The sequence below is a fragment of the Micromesistius poutassou genome (genome assembly GCF_964030765.1).
Source record: "Micromesistius poutassou genome assembly, chromosome: 5".
Classification (NCBI taxonomy): Eukaryota; Metazoa; Chordata; class Actinopteri; order Gadiformes; family Gadidae; genus Micromesistius; species Micromesistius poutassou.
This window is the reverse complement of record NC_140275.1, coordinates 21,681,254-21,697,267: the sequence shown is the minus strand read 5'-3', so window position 1 is coordinate 21,697,267 and position 16,014 is coordinate 21,681,254. Positions and strand designations below refer to the sequence as shown.

Below are 16,014 nucleotides of genomic sequence, written 5' to 3'. Positions count from 1 at the left end.
ATTAAGGATTTTCTTCTTGCGGGGTGCTACAGGACGTCTCATTAATATATATATATATATATATAATATATTATATTATATTAATATAGTTTTCGTCATCGTTTCAACTTCAGATCAACAACAATGTTTTGTTGACTGTGTGACATAGTCTTTATTGTTATTTATTTATTATTATTTATTATTATTATTTGTGTTTACAGCCGGCTGGATGGCTTCAGGTCAGTGGTAGCCGCTCGTTCTGCCACCCGGAAGTGTCGTTACGGCTATTGTTTACTAACATTCTGAAATGCCGTATATCCTTTCTAGTTTGTTCCAGGTAGTGTTGGGCATTCTGCGATCTAATAGCAACCTGTTTTTGTAACTTTGAGTCACCGAGGCGACAGATGCGTCCCATGTATATGTGAGTTGCTGTATGTAACACAAGTCACGCGTTGGACGGGTCTTAGTGATGTTACGTAAACCCAGTGGTGTGGTCTAGTTTTTTGTAGTGGGTATACTGTGATTCCCTCCTAGCCTCTTCCACACCCGTCCTACCACCACCACACCCACTGTCGCATACAGTGGCCTACAACCACCATAGGTCATTGAGATTATTCAACACTCGCTATTGTCATCAGTTTCTAGGACATTAAACAGTCAAATTAAAATCACCATTAGGCACTAGCATCAAATAAACTATAAAGAATCAATAAATAAATACTAATGTGCGAAGGAGACGACGACGGGATACTTGAGTCTGTCCTGTGCAATAAAGTTTTAGAGTTTTAGAGACAAGAAAATGAGTTGGTAATTTGTCAAACAATTACAACTCAATAAAATAAAATACCCTATATAAGAAACAATAAATGCGAAAATACTAAATAAAAACATGTAGGCTATGTTTCCCATACAAAAATACTTAAATAATAAATTAAGATAAATAAAACATATCAGCAACTGTTCTAAGACGTATTATTGTTATTGTTATTATCAATGACACTTGGAATCCGCCACAAGCGTGGCTATCACAAAGCTAACCATTGCGGACGTCGCAGAGCACAACGTCAATATTTAAACTAGAAACACAATGTCAAGCTTAAACGTTTATTTCTTGTTCCACGTGCGCTAAAATGATTGATTGGAAATATGATTGTTCTATATATTGGGCGTTTGTCTGTGGGGACCACCGTTTATATGCCTAGAAGCTAGGTGCTTGCTAATGCTACATATCCGGGTGTACTCCCGGTAGAAGCTAAATGCTAAAAACAATAGTATATAGTAAAAACAATAGCATGTCCAATAGTAATTAGGGGCGAGGGAGGGCCATCAGACTTGTCACTCAAACCTGCACGCCAGTAGTAAGGAGAGTTGATTCATGATATATTAGTCAAGCTGAGGTTGACAGCGCACAGGTTGAATTTATGAATGAAAGTATGTACGTTCTGTGACAGAACTGTCATACTTTCATTCATAAAATTAACAGAATTTCCCCCACTATCGAAATTGATACTTGTCATTGCGCATTTCTAAGTGGGCATACGGAAATGCTGGAGCTTTCTTAATGGGTATACGGCGTATACCTGCGTATCACGTAGACTACACCACTGCGTAAACCACGTATGAGACTAGCTTAGATCCATCCATACATCTACTGGACTATGAATGCATAAACACACGTTACACACGTTCCTCTATCAACCGTATTTACCCCGCGGCCACATTGGATAGTGTGTGGGAAAAGCTTCTAGGATCTTTGGAAACCATGACAACTCAATGGAAATGCATTCTTATTGCTTCCTGGCTGACGTTACGGATATACTGAACTAACAATAATAGGTTGGGTTTCCACGGTTTCCAAAGATTTATACAGGGTTTCCCCAGCCAACGACCCAACATGGCTGCTAGGTGGATGAAGTCCATTTATAGCTGGGCCAGACCTTTGCTCGGTGTTGAAGAGAGCAAAGATGTGTTTACTGGACATGAAGCTCTTCTCGATGTCCTTCAGCTTCAGGTTGTCCACCGTCAACATGTACTTCTTCTCCTTCTCCTGCAGGGGGCGCAGTTAAGCAAACCAGCGTAGTGACGTCATAACAAGTGACCAAACCACAGACTGCCCAGAACCATGACACTGACGCTTTCATTAATTTAAAGGTGCTGCAAGTAAGATTGCAGCTATAGGGATCACACACATCATTTAATGTGTATGAAACCTAGGTGTGTGTGTGTGTGTGTGTGTGTGTGTGTGTGTGTGTGTGTGTGTGTGTGTGTGTGTGTGTGTGTGTGTGTGTGTGTGTGTGTGTTTACAAACCTCATCGTCCTTGTACCAGGACAGAGTCTCAGCGGTGAGGACAAACCAGTAATCCTTGGCTCCGCCCTTCATGATGCCAATGTTGTTGATGGTCAACCATCCCTTACGGATCACCTAGCAAAACACACACGCACCAACATACATACACACACATACACGCAGACGCACACACACATCCATGCCGAACACACACGCAGACACACAGATTTAGATACAGTTTTAGTTACAAGCACGTGGACAAATGATCACCCGTTATCACATGACCATAATACTACATCATAATCACAGACACACATGCCTTCAGGGATCACTGGTGGTCCTTTAGTGACCGCTGATACACACAGTGCCTTGTCCTGTCTGTCTGAACACACTGTCCTACACGACTCCCAACGCCAGTCAAGGCTCCCTCCTTTAACCACACAGTCTGATGACCTTCTGCCGATGTTCTTCATGCCCTCCTCCTCCTTCTGAAATCCTTATAATTCCTCGACAAATTGGCGCCACGAACAGGTCTCAATACCGAAACAAACGTTTATTTAGTCTCTGATGGAAATAAACGATCTGCCTTCTATGTCAAACAAGATCAAACAAGGTTTTCAGTAATACTGTTATTGATGTTGTTTGTTGTAAGGGGGCCTAGCATAGCATCCTAAAGTGACCTGGGACCCCTCTGAGTCTGGTATCAAATCACACCCAGCAATGATCCCAACTCTCACTGAGAGCAGGTCATAACCCTGTGTGGCGGTTGATTGTAAGTTTTGTTGCACAGGTGTGGAAACAGAGTAGGAGGAGACAGGGGGTATCAAATTAACCCTTACATTCAGCACTTCCACCTTGTCTCCTCCTCCCTCCCTCCCTCCCTCCCTCCTTCCCTCCCTCCCTCCCTCCCTCCCTCCCTATTGTGTTGTACATGCTTATACGTGTATAGCTGATGTCAACCCTCTTACTTCCTCCCTCCCTGAGGGCAGTCCACTCAGTGGACTGGATCATCAGCTGAGCTTACCTCCACCCAGCAACAAAAATATTAAATGTATACACTTGCTAAAAGATTAGCAAGCCCCTTCACTCGACAAATAAATATAATAAGGCTCACAGACCACATTGCTCCAGACAGACAAGCAAGAGCATGCACACATGCATGCATGCACACCGACACCGACACACACACACACACACACACACACACACACACACACACACACACACACACACACAGTCCACGTATAATACTTACCATGATCTCATCCTGGATTACCATGACAACCGAGGGAAAAGAAAGACAGATAGATATTAACATTACAGAAGAGAACCGGACCTGATAGGTGGACCACTCCCTCTTGGTGCACTATAATAGACATGTATAAACACACCTTAGAAGTCCCTTAGAGGGGTGCTTGTAGGGATTAGCTTATGCTAAAAAAGGTAGGATTGTGGAGGAATATCCTGATCTTACATGACCATATTGTATTCTACAGTATGTTATATGTTATCATAACTACACCTATATAGTAGTATAGTACAGTAATCAAATACGTCATTCTACTTGCTTACAGCAACACACTACTGTAAGTGTAGTCACTGAGTGCTGTGCTCCAATTTATGATCCATAACCAATAGCCTATGAGGATGACAGCTCTGCAGCATAACAGTGACGAGGCAGCTGTCTATATGGACAATGTGCAACAACGTATGATCGATCAAAGTCTGTTATGATCATTGTGAGTCTAAATGAAATACCCCTGCTATCTAGAGACTTTTCATTTAGAACACATTTTTCATTGCTATTATATAAATTACTATTGAATAATAATACTTATTATTGAAGTGAAGTAAAACAAAACTTTGCTAAATTGTATTGCCTTTCAATGCCCACAATAGACAGTATGAAGCCTTTCAAGTATTCCAGATGGGATCCAAATGGGTAAAAATGACACTGCTCCCCTGTCCTTGAGACAAAGCTGAATACTAGTCATGTTGAATTAAGAACAGAGGCCATTTCCTGACGTAAGGATCTAAAAGGCAACATAACAGAAACACCACTTCATAGGCCTTTATCACTGAGGAGTAGTGCCACGTTTGTTTGTAGTCTGAGGTGTGATGTGGGAGTGGGAGGCTTGTCCCTGACTCCTTCTGGGTGTCTGAGCTAGGCCGAAGTCAGAAAAACGACCAACATGGAAGCCTTGTCGATAGTAACTCTTAGCTTTACTAAGTGATTCAATTTATAACCCAGCTCATAACTAACAACATAATAACTGTATATTTTATGGTTACAGGTGTAGATAACGAGTGAAACAATATCTAACTATTAGACACAGCTCGAAGGAATAGGGAAAGGAGCAGTTCATGAGACCACCTACTGTTCACGTATTGATTATCAAATTAGCACCATGCTATTCATAGATGAACATTATCATTGAATATGATCTATATCCTAATTATGAATAATTATAGGTTGACTCACCTGATTACCTGCCGCCTTCTTTTTGTTCGCCTGGTTACTCTTCTGCTGAGCACTGGAGAGAGAGAGAGAGAGCGAGAGCAAGAGAGAGAGAGAGAGAGAGAGAGAGAGAGAGAGAGCGAGAGCGAGAGCGAGAGAGAGAGAGAGAGAGAGAGAGCCATCATAAAGGAGAAAGAAACAATGATGTAGAAGCTAGAGTCCTACATCTTTATTTATTAATTACTTTAACAAAGAACTACTAATTAATTACTAATTAATATGTATACAGTTGTGGTGGGTTTTGTATGCATTGATAATATACAAAAAAAATCCTAACTACAAATGAGATGAGACCAGGGAGGAGGAGGAGAGAAGAAGGAGGGAGGAGATGTGCTAGGGACTTACTTTGCAAAGCCAATGAAGTCCTCATGGTTTGTGTTCATGTAGGACAACTCAATGTCTATCAGAAGCATGACCTGTGAGACAGGTAGACAGACAGACAGACAGACAGACAGACAGACAGACAGACAGACAGGGTTAATATATTTCGTTTTGCTATACAACTTATAATTCAGTGAGTCAAAGGTTTTGTTGGGACTCTGGCCTGTGTTTTGGTGGGACTCTGACCTGTGTTTTGGTGGGACTCTGACCTGTGTTTTGGTGGGACTCTGACCTGTGTTTTGGGGGGACTCTGACCTGGGTTTTGGTGGGACTCTGACCTGGGTTTTGGTGGGACTCTGACCTGGGTTTTGGTGGGACTCTGACCTGTGTTTTGGTGGGACTCTGACCTGTGTTTTGGTGGGACTCTGACCTGTGTTTTGGTGGGACTCTGACCTGTGTTTTGGTGGGACTCTGACCTGTGTTTTGGTGGGACTCTGACCTGGGTTTTGGGGGGACTCTGACCTGGGTTTTGGGGGGACTCTGACCTGTGTTTTGTTGGGACTCTGACCTGGGTTTTGGGGGGACTCTGACCTGTGTTTTGCTGGGACTCTGACCTGGGTTTTGGGGGGACTCTGACCTGTGTTTTGGGGGGACTCTGACCTGTGTTTTGGGGGGACTCTGACCTGGGTTTCGGTGGGACTCTGACCTGATCTTTGGTGCGACTCTCTCGGTCTCTGATGTGTTGTGTGACGATCCTCTCCATCTCCTCCCTCAGCATGGGGTACTGGGCCAGCTGCAGACACACACAAAACAAAGTGTGTCCTCCTCTGGGGCCTTTGTACCACTCGAGCTGTACGACATCCTTTTGCCCTGAATCATTCAATCATGAAACAATCCTTGGATCACTTTGACAGGAGGGGCTTCCGTGTCATACCTTCAGGGTGCACTGTCGCACGGTGTTGACCAGCTCGGAAATGACCATGTCCACACACTTCTGACAGGGCTCCTTGATCTGAGCTATCTGCCTCTTCACGATGGTCTCAAACGCCATGTCGGGAGTAAACAGACCCGTCCTGGAGAGGAGAGGAGAGGAGAGGAGAGGAGGGGAGAGGAGAAGAGGGGAGGGGAGGGGAGGAGAGGAGAGGAGGGGAGAGGAGAAGAGGGGAGAGGAGAAGAGGGGAGGGGAGGGGAGGAGAGGAGAGGGGGATAGAGGAGAAGAGAGGAGGGGAGAGGAGAGGCGGGGATGGGAGAGGAGATGAGATGAGAGGAAAGGAGAGGAGAGGAAAGGAGAGAAGTTGGAGGGAGTATTAGTTTCATCAGAGATTATGGAAGATGATGGAAGATAAAACAGGAAACAGAGAAAGATGAAGGAGGAAATAACCTGATTCCATGGATGTTCTTGATGGCGTAGCTGATCTCCTTCCTGAGAGTCTTCTCATCGCACTCCAGCTACACACACACACACACTGATATTACCATGGTTGTATGTTACATGTATTGATAAATATAGAGAGCACTAGTTATAGATCAAGTCTCAGGACACGGTGCGTGCGTGCGTGCGTGCGTGCGTGCGTGTGTACCTTAACCAGGTCGAAGGGGAAGCGCTCGTGGAAGACGCGGTTGATCTTGGCGCCCCCAGACAGCTCGTAGGTGTCGATCTGGTCTCCTGAGCCCTCGATGCGCTTCTCAAAGTCCACGGCAAACTGCTGCACCATCCTGACAGACGGGACGCAGGCCGGTTGTTAGGGATCAATGGTTGTTTCAAAACATTTTAGTTTTAAAAAGTGAAAATGTTTTAAAAGAATGTAATGTATGTGTGTATGTGTGTGTGTGTGCGTATGCTTGCATGTGTGTGTGTTTGTGTGCACACGCGTGTGTTTGGACATGTGTGTGTCTGCATATCTGTGCATGTGCTGTTTGTGTGTGTGTGTGTGTGTGTGTGTGTGTGTGTGTGTGTGTGTGTGTGTGTGTCCGTGCACATTTGTCCATGTGTGTGTGCAAGTGTGTGTGTGTGTGTATCTGTGTGTGTATCCATACGCGTGTGCGTGTGTGTGTGTGTGTTTGTGCATGTGTGTGTCTGCATATCTGTGTATGTGCTGTTTTGTGTGTGTGTGTGTGTGTGTGCAAGTGTGTGTGTTTGTGTGTGTGTGTATATCTGTGCGTGCGTGCGTGCGTGTGTGTGTGTCTGTGCGAGTGTGTGTGTGTGTGTCTGCGTGTGCGTGTGTGTGTGTGCATGCGTGCGCGTGTGTGTGTGTGTCTGTGTGTGTGTGCGTGTGTGTGTACTAACTGTAGGAGAGCTTTGGTCTTGCGGCTGGGGTCGTCGGGTCTGAAGTTCTTGTACTCCTCCACCTCCTTCTCGATGCTCAGCAGCTGGCTCTGCAGCTTGCACCGCAGGGCCGGCAGGGTGTCCCGGATGTGGTTCGTCAGTTGCTAGGGAGGAAGAAAACAGGATACTGTTGTAGTCATGCTGTTGCTATGGGAGACTGTTGATCGGGAACCACTGTTGCTAGGGTATCATCATCAGCATGAGAGAATAAAACAAATCATAGGTGTGATTGTGTGTGTATTTGTGTTTGCGTGTGTGTGTGTGTGTGTTTGAATGTGACAGGTGTGCCGTGTGTGTGTATTAATGTGTGAGATGTGTGTGCCATGTGTGTGTGCCATGTGTGTCTGTGGGGTGTGTGTGTGTGTGTGTGTGACACATGTGTGTGGTGTGTGTGTTTGTAAGAGACTTGAGACCTGTGTGCCTGCGTGTGTGCATGCGTGTTTGTCAGTTGTCTGCGTGTGTTTGTGTGTGTGTGTGTGTGTGTGTGTGTGTGCGTGCATCTCCTGTGTGCGTTTGTGTGTGTGTACCTGGTTGAGGACCTTCTGCAGGTATGCAGTACCCATGCGCTCCGCTAGGTGGCGGTATGAGGGGTGGGACAGGAAGAACTTCCTCTCGGCCTGCAGGGCGGCATTGATGTCCTTCTTCCCGTCAATGTCCTTCTGACTGCGGTTCACCACGCCGATGTAGCCTGTCGGGGGCGGGGCCAGAGGCACAATGTAGCTGCCACTCAAAGACCAGCTGCCACGCTTGGCGGTTTTCTAATAGGAGACAGTACTGCTTCACATGCAGGCTGGGAACTAACACAGTCTGCAACATCATCTCAGTTTCCATGGTAAAAACACAGGGAGGTTGGATTCTCCACTGGTCCAATGGGCCAACTTCCAATGGGCCAACTTCTCAGCATAATGTTGTTGATGTTGCAGACGTGACTTCTTTCACAACACGCGTATGCAGCAGTCTCTTGTATTAGAAAATAGCCCAGTGTGATGGTTCCCCGTTCAGCTTCTGGAGCCGTACAGAACCGTATGGTCTCATGACGATAACACTCATCTGTGTTCATGTATTTTTGGGTTGATAGACACTACAGCTTTGTATGATTACACAGGTACACTCAAAAACCACTCCTTGGTACGAATGCTCAAATCAAACAGCAGGCAGCTCTTCACACCTGCTGAACATGAAGAGTGATAGCGCTGCTTGAGATTGCCGCATTGAATAAATGATTAGCACGTTGGACTGGTTTAATAAAACAATATCCATCTCATTTAACAAGTGATCATACAAACATACAATCCCTGATAAATAAGACTTATTCTCACGGACAGTAAAGTCTACCGAACACAGAATGATTCATCATGTCTCTTTCTGTCTTGCTGTCTGTCTGCTCCCCTGTCTGTCTGTCTTACCACGCCTTAAAGGTAACAGCTTGTTCTCCAGGATGTCCCTGGCGTCCGTCCCCTCGTCCATCAGGTCCAGCTTAGTGATCACTCCGATGGTCCGTTGTCCTTCACGCACACACACACGTAAAAACAACACACACAATCAGCTTCACTCCTCTCTTCTCCATCCCAGGTTGCATCGATGGTTATCTAGCCCACGGATGGAGTTATTTAGATATAAATCACAAGGACTATAACAGCTATACAGCCCCTTTTGATACAAAGTGCTACACATCCAAACAGGTAAATGATTACCCAGAGAGAAGGATCCGTGATTCAAACACAACAACAACAACAAGTAAATAAAACATGGATTCAGATAAGATAAGATAAGACCAAATAAGATGACGATTAATTCCCAGATAGGAAATGTGTGTGTCCCTGCAGCAGAAAGCACAGAGCAGCACTAGAACTTAACAAACAATGTGATGAGAGTGTCAGATGAACCCACAGAGTACACACACACGTCTATGACGCCCACATAGACATCCCTCACCTTGCGGGTCCACCTCCTTGGCGATCTTCAGAGCATCGGAGTTGGCCAGGTCAGAGTTGGCCGGGGACACGGCCAGGAGGAGACAGTTGTCCTTAGTTACGAACTGCATCAGCATCTCCCGGATCTGCTGCTCTATGTCGGCGGGCTGGTCCCCCACCGGGACCTTGGTCATTCCCGGGAGGTCCACCAGGGTCAGGTTCAGCACTGAAGGAGGAGAGAAGACCCCCGTTTTGAAGTGTGTGTGTCTGTGTGTGTGTGTGTGTGTGTGTGTGTGTGTGTGTGTGTGTGTGTGTGTGTGTGTGTGTGTGTGTGTGTGTGTGTGTGTGTGTGTGTGTGTGTGTGTTACCATTAGGTGAGTACACCCTCAGGTTGATGGGTACTGGGCTAATTCCTTTGTTTTGTCCGGTGATGCGGTCCGTCTCCGCCTCGATCTCCTGCCGCACCTCATCGAAGTCCACAAACTTCTTCCCCTTGCAGTGCAGAAACTCAGCGTATTCTGCCACACAAACACACCATCCGAACCACAAGGCTGCATTACAACCCAACCCCCAGCACCACCGGTACAGACGACTCCCCCTACAGGTTAACACGAGCTACTGCAGGCACCACCTCTGATTGGCTAATGTGGTAATTAAGTCACCTGCTGATTAAGCATGATGCAAAACACTGCTTACTGAGAGTGAAGGCGTTAACAGTGGGGCCAGAGCTTATTTCAAAAGGATTTCCAGTTGCTCATGCTGAGGTTTGATCAATCGAGCTCTGAGCACCACCAGTGTGGCGATAAAAGAATGATGTGGAATTAGTACAGATTGGGACAGCTGAGCTATCACTTAAAGTGACTTCCGCTGTCGAGGATCTGAACCATCCCCATCTTCAGACTTGGATAGTTATGTTACATTATATTTAAATTAGGGCTGCAACTAACGACTATTTTAATAGTCGACTAGTCACCGACTATTGAAACGATTAGTCGACTAATCTAATAATTATAATTTTTTTCTTAAATTTAGCATGAGGTTGCTTTAATTATGTAGCAAATGATAATAAACACAAGAAAGATGGGTACTTCAATGAAAAATGCATATTTTATTCAATATATATAACTGAGTTAGTAACTGAATTACTCCATAATAAGTAATTAGTTACCAGGGAAAGTAATTATTTGCGTTACTGTAAAAAAAAAAAAAAAAAGTAGCTTTGTAGATGCATGTGTCGTTGTGGGATGCTTCATTAAATTAGAGTTGCTTACAACGGATGTCGACAAAGTCTTTGCTCCTGGACATAATGTTCACTTTACATGCACATTCTTGTCTTTGACCTCAATGAATTTGAAGTAGTGCTTATATCTCCACCTTGAAAATGCCAAATTTTCATCGGATTGCTCCGGACTCGCTATCTCTGCTGCTTCTTCGACTCTGTTTGGTGTTTGCGTGTGCGGGTGGCACGCGTATCCTGGCTATCCTGGCTTGTGTGTAAAAACATTGGCTCCGATTGGCTACCATGAAACACGACTCTGCCTTAGCCAATCATAATCGCTTATCTCTTTGTTAAACCCGGTCTCCTCACAAGCAGTTTGTGTGTGCAGCCAGGGGTGCGTTCGGATCACACAGTTTATTCAATCAATTCATAGTAACACACCGCATAAAACTGTCAGTAACAGTAATACCAGTATTACCCCGTTACTGAAAAAATAACGGCGTTACCTAACGCCGTTGTTTTAAACGGCGTTACCTAACGCCGTTGTTTTAAATGGCGTTACCTAACGTTTTAAACGGCGTTATTACAAACACTGCTCGGATGAAGCGCTGGGAAGGATTTAAGCACACGGTTTCCACACCGCGGGCGCGGTTATACGACGAGATAATCATTTTATTTGGAGAAAAAAAAAGCGCATTGGCTTTAATGTTACTTTAATCTTACCGAGGCGAGTCAGACTCCGTTTCGATCAACTGTCCGACGTGCTTTCTCTTTAAATGTTGCATCACCGAGGTGCAAGGTCTGCTTTGCAAACCTTGAATTTTTTATTCGCCGTATCCAAACGTTACTACTTAACTCGGCAGAGATGCTATTGCGCATGTGCGACTCTCGGCAGAGATTGTAATGAAGTGAGATGCCTCACTCCGTTGGAAAAACACGTCTGGCGACAATTGTCGACAATGGAATTCATTGTCGACTATTTCTATGATCGATTTTTGTCGACAATGTCGACGAATCGTTGCAGCACTAATTTAAATGTCACATGACACACATCAAAGAATCCTTTAAACACTGCCTGCTACGATACACCAATGTAACCTCGGGTCGAAGACGATTGGGCAGCCACATAATCTTCTTGTCAAGCATTTGACAATTGTTACAGTGGATCCAATGAAGATATAGGAAAACATCTGGAGACTTAGCAGGAAGTGCCAGGCAAATCACGATATTAGATCATTGGAATGCAGCACATTTTTTTAAGGGGGTTCAGGGGTTTTAAATTCCATTCAGGGTCTTCTTACCCCGCCCACCACAGCCACCAGGCACTCTGATTGGCTCACCTGTAGGACAGTTGATGAGCTGCAGCACCAGGGGGCGGCGAGTGACGATCCCAGACCCACGGGGCAGGAAGTCCCTGAGAGGGGAGGGGGGAGAGGAGAGAGGAAAGGAGATAGGATGAGAGGAGAGGGCATAGGGTGAGAGGAGAGAGGAGAGGGCATAGGGGATGAGGAGAGAGGAGGAGAGAGAGGTGGAGAGGAGCGCAGAATGGTGAGGAGATAGGATGAGAGGGGAGAGGAGGCGAGATGAGATGGGAAAGGGGGATGGGAAGGAGGGAAGGGAAGAGGAGAGTATGGTAGAGAGAGGGGAGAGAGAATAGGAGGAGAGAGGAGAAGAGCAGAGAGAAGAGAGGAGAGTACAATGACTGATTGTTAATTTTGTCTTTTGACTGTTTGACATTTGATTGTTTATTGTAGGTATGTTGTATATAATTAATACAACCAGGGCTGATTTGAGGGGACAAGGAATTGTTAAATTGTGCAGGACTACATTCAACAGACTGCTAAATACACTCATCAGACCACAACAGAAGCAACGAAGTGCATCACAGATAAAGCAAATTAAGTCGAAATTCAACTCCAGTCGCGTGTAGAGTAATAGTCATGCTGATAGCGGATCGATTCACCGCGTAGGAGGGTAAGAGGGGGTGGGGAGAGCTGCTCGAGAGCCACTGATTGAGTGTGTGTATTTCTCTGCGAGCGTGTGTGTGTGTGTGTGTGTGTGTGTGTGTGTGTGTGTGTGTGTGTGTGTGTGTGTGTGTGTGTGTGTGTGTGTGTGTGTGTGTGTGTGTGTGTGTGTGTCTCTCTCTCGTTTTATCTCTCTGAATCACAGAGAGCGTGACAAGGAGTGAGAGGGACTGCTGGCGTCTCCTGCCTTGTGGCGGCTATAAAATTCGCATCACGAGATGCAGTTTGTTAAGAAACGGTTGTGATGAAGTGGATGTTGATTAGTTATGCTGATAATAACCATCTTCATGTGAATTTGTGTCTTCAACAACCTGCTGGTATACCAACAAGCTCTGCAGAAGGCGTTTGGCCTCCTCTCCCTAATCGTGCCTTCACACAAGCGACACTCGTCCCACACACAGCAGCAGCCCCACGGATGCTGCTGCGCGGAGTTGAATTTACCACCAGGATGCAACAATCCTCCTTATTAATCGAATGATAATTCCGCTAAAGCCAGCGATGGTGGTTGGGTTTCATTGAACCTCCACATGGTCGACTTTGGATCCGGACCTTTTTTTTTATATCCATGTCATTATTTGATTGGGATTTGTCCGTATATAAACCAGATTAAAACCAGCTGTATGTGGAGGCAGCAGCAGGTACCGCACTAAACGTCAGATACCGACCCAGCGGCAGGGGGGGACAGGGACGGACATACATAGATCTCGCTCACCTTCCGACGAAATTCTCCAGCACGGAGCTCTTCCCTGCGCTCTGGCCGCCCACCACGGCGATCTGCGGCAGGTCCATGTCCGAGTTCTGCCCGATGGACGAGAAGGCATCCTGCATTCGGTTAACGAGCGGGATCAGATCCTCCATCCCCCGGTTCCCCATCGCGGCGATCGGACGTCTGATCGTAATCTACCAGTCAAATCCAATGCACAAACCAAATCCCCCTCCGAAAAAGATAGAGGCCTATAGGTAGGCTACTAGGTAGAGAGAGAGCTGGAGATGGATGCAAGAGGGATAGAGGCGCAGCTCGTCTTCTCTGCAGGGAAAGCTGCCCACGGGGCTCGGATGTCGGATGTCACGACTGCCTTCTTCCACCTCCGGGATAGACGCTCGGTTTGATAAAAATGCTACGGCCGCTCCTCTGGGATGACCTTCACTTAGATGAGGCCTCCGTTGTGTTGAAAGACGCCTGTTTCACCACCGGGACTCGGCTTCCTCTGCTCTCCTCTACGGCAGCGGTAGGGGAGGGGAGCTCATCTGGCGCTGTGTAACTGCAGGGTTGACGACCGCGCCACTAGGGGGCGCCAAAACAGAGGCAGGTGTTCTGTCAATTTCTGCTACTCATCAGGGGCCGTATTCACAAAGCTTTTTATCTTACCGCTAGGAGTGCTCCTAACTCGCGCTAAAACATTTTACGTACGAGTTTTTTCTTAAAGGTTATTCACAAAGCCGCTGAGACCTACTCATACTAAGGATAAATCACTAAGAGTGAACTAAGAGTAACGCCCCCTAACGCCCCCTTACGTCGATTCTCGTGGTCAGTACGGTGATTGGCTGTTGAGTGCCGGCGGTCTCCGTGAAACTCATTCGCAACTTCCCACAAACGAGCCCACTAAATCAACGAAAAATAAGGAACTAGCCTATACAAATTAAGTCCTATAAAACAGTTATGGACAGTGCAGTTAGCAGAATACACGCACGATGACAAGTTTGTGCAGACCACGATAATGACGTTGTATGCACGTTAAAATTGTTGTCATGTCACGCAAAGTGTGTTAATTCTGTTGAGCACTTTTATGTCAAGTTAAAATCACTCATGTCTAGTCTTGTCGTTCACTTCCTGTTTTATTTTGTAGTTCCCTTTTCCCTCTCATTTCAGGCACTTGACTTCCTCCTTGTGATTGCCTCCCCGGTCCCTGATTCGTCTCACCTGTGTTCCCCTCCCTCATGTATAAATAGCCCTTGTTTCCCTTTGTCTAGTGTCAGTTCGTCTTGCGTCCAATGGGTATTGTCAAGCCTCAGTATTTGTTAGTTTTTGTGCACAGATACTTTTTGCATTTAATTGTGTTTTTGTAAACTCCTTAGTGAGCATCTTTTGTTATAGTTTTTGTATCCTCGATGAGTGTTTTTTGTTACCCTTTTCGAGTAAAGCGTTTTGGTTAAGTCATTCTGCCGTCTTTTGAGTTTTGCTTTTGAGTCCCTGTCCCTGAGTCAAGGCGTGACATAAATTGCATTATATCAAGTAATTAAAAGCACCCTGCAAACTATTATCCAATGAGCATATTTCCAGCACTTAAAGTTTGGGCATAGCCAGAGATTGTAATTAAGGTGCGCCTGTGAGAGTTTGGGTGGCCTCAAGTTCACGGTGATTTACCGGAACGCTGTTAGAATAACTGCTGCAAGTGTCCAGTGGAAGCCAGGGTCCGGAATCATTTATATGTAATTCATATTAACCCGCTCCCCCCAGGGTGCTTTTAATGTGTAGCCACTGAACAATCAAACCCTGTACTGGACACAGCTGCCGTGCCTCCAAACCAACAAAAACAAATTGACACACAATTGAAAAATCAACTAAAGAGTTTCATTCTAGTTTCTAGTATCACAAGAGGATTCTGAGGCCTACATATTATAGCATATATTTTCCTATATTTCTCCATGTATTGCAATCATAACATTTGTCCTGTAATTTCCTGCAATATTACTTGCTCCTAGAAACTGCATCCTATCCTTTGTTGCACTTCTAACACTGTGCAGTGTGCACACCTGTAGCTGTGTTTTCTCTGCTACCTCCTAGCCCTGTCTCATCAAAGTCTTCAAAGTTCAATGTTGTCATAGCTGTTACGTCTTTAGTTTTCTGACCAATAGCAGCTCAAGGCCCACTTGAGTTGTACCACTTGGGGAGGGGCCACATCTGGGCTGTGCCACTTGAGGAGGGGCCACTCATTTACTCTCCTCTACTAACATAGACTCGGTTGTGACATTAAGAGTTTGTGAGTGCTTGCGTGAGCTTGTATGTGGGACTCGGACGGTGAGTGAGAGGCTGTGGGCGCAGGGCTGAAGCTGGCCGGACGGCGCAGCAAGGAACATTTATAAAAGCAATTTTGTTGTCCTGCAGTAATCAGCCCAGCCGCCCGGAAACGTTAACAGGCCACCAGGAATTCTCCCGACTCTCCTGATTACCACTCCACTCGTGTGTGTGTGTGTGTGTGTGTGTGTGTGTGTGTGTGTGTGTGTGTGTGTGTGTGTGTGTGTGTGTGTGTGTGTGTGTGTGCGCATTATTCGATGGCCTGGTTATGTTTATACATGTTGGTAATATTCATCCTATGTGTTTTTTGTGGAAGCATATAAAATGGCGTGGTGCTAACGCCAACCCCTTTAATATTTGTATTATTTTATATATATACACCGCCAGCTTTGGTTGGCCAAGTTTTCTCCC

The 16,014-nt window shown here is 45.7% G+C and overlaps 1 protein-coding gene across 2 annotated transcripts in view; it reads right to left on the bottom strand.

Moving 5' to 3' along the window:
- LOC311343550 (dynamin-1-like) overlaps window positions 1-13,460 on the bottom strand; it is a gene marked incomplete at both ends in the record, with an annotated part of 21,416 nt that extends 7,956 nt beyond the window's left edge. For both annotated transcript variants that reach the window (XM_084468424.1, XM_084468425.1), the window contains 16 exons: window positions 1,917-2,026; window positions 2,288-2,401; window positions 3,522-3,533; window positions 4,749-4,800; window positions 5,130-5,200; window positions 5,812-5,898; window positions 6,040-6,178; window positions 6,487-6,554; window positions 6,686-6,821; window positions 7,393-7,535; window positions 7,959-8,119; window positions 8,838-8,936; window positions 9,367-9,570; window positions 9,713-9,862; window positions 11,904-11,977; window positions 13,300-13,460. In XM_084468424.1, the coding sequence (XP_084324550.1) occupies window positions 1,917-2,026; window positions 2,288-2,401; window positions 3,522-3,533; window positions 4,749-4,800; window positions 5,130-5,200; window positions 5,812-5,898; window positions 6,040-6,178; window positions 6,487-6,554; window positions 6,686-6,821; window positions 7,393-7,535; window positions 7,959-8,119; window positions 8,838-8,936; window positions 9,367-9,570; window positions 9,713-9,862; window positions 11,904-11,977; window positions 13,300-13,460 (1,781 nt within the window). The remainder of the gene's footprint in view (window positions 1-1,916; window positions 2,027-2,287; window positions 2,402-3,521; window positions 3,534-4,748; window positions 4,801-5,129; window positions 5,201-5,811; window positions 5,899-6,039; window positions 6,179-6,486; window positions 6,555-6,685; window positions 6,822-7,392; window positions 7,536-7,958; window positions 8,120-8,837; window positions 8,937-9,366; window positions 9,571-9,712; window positions 9,863-11,903; window positions 11,978-13,299) is intronic.
- Window positions 13,461-16,014: the final 2,554 nt, after the last annotated feature.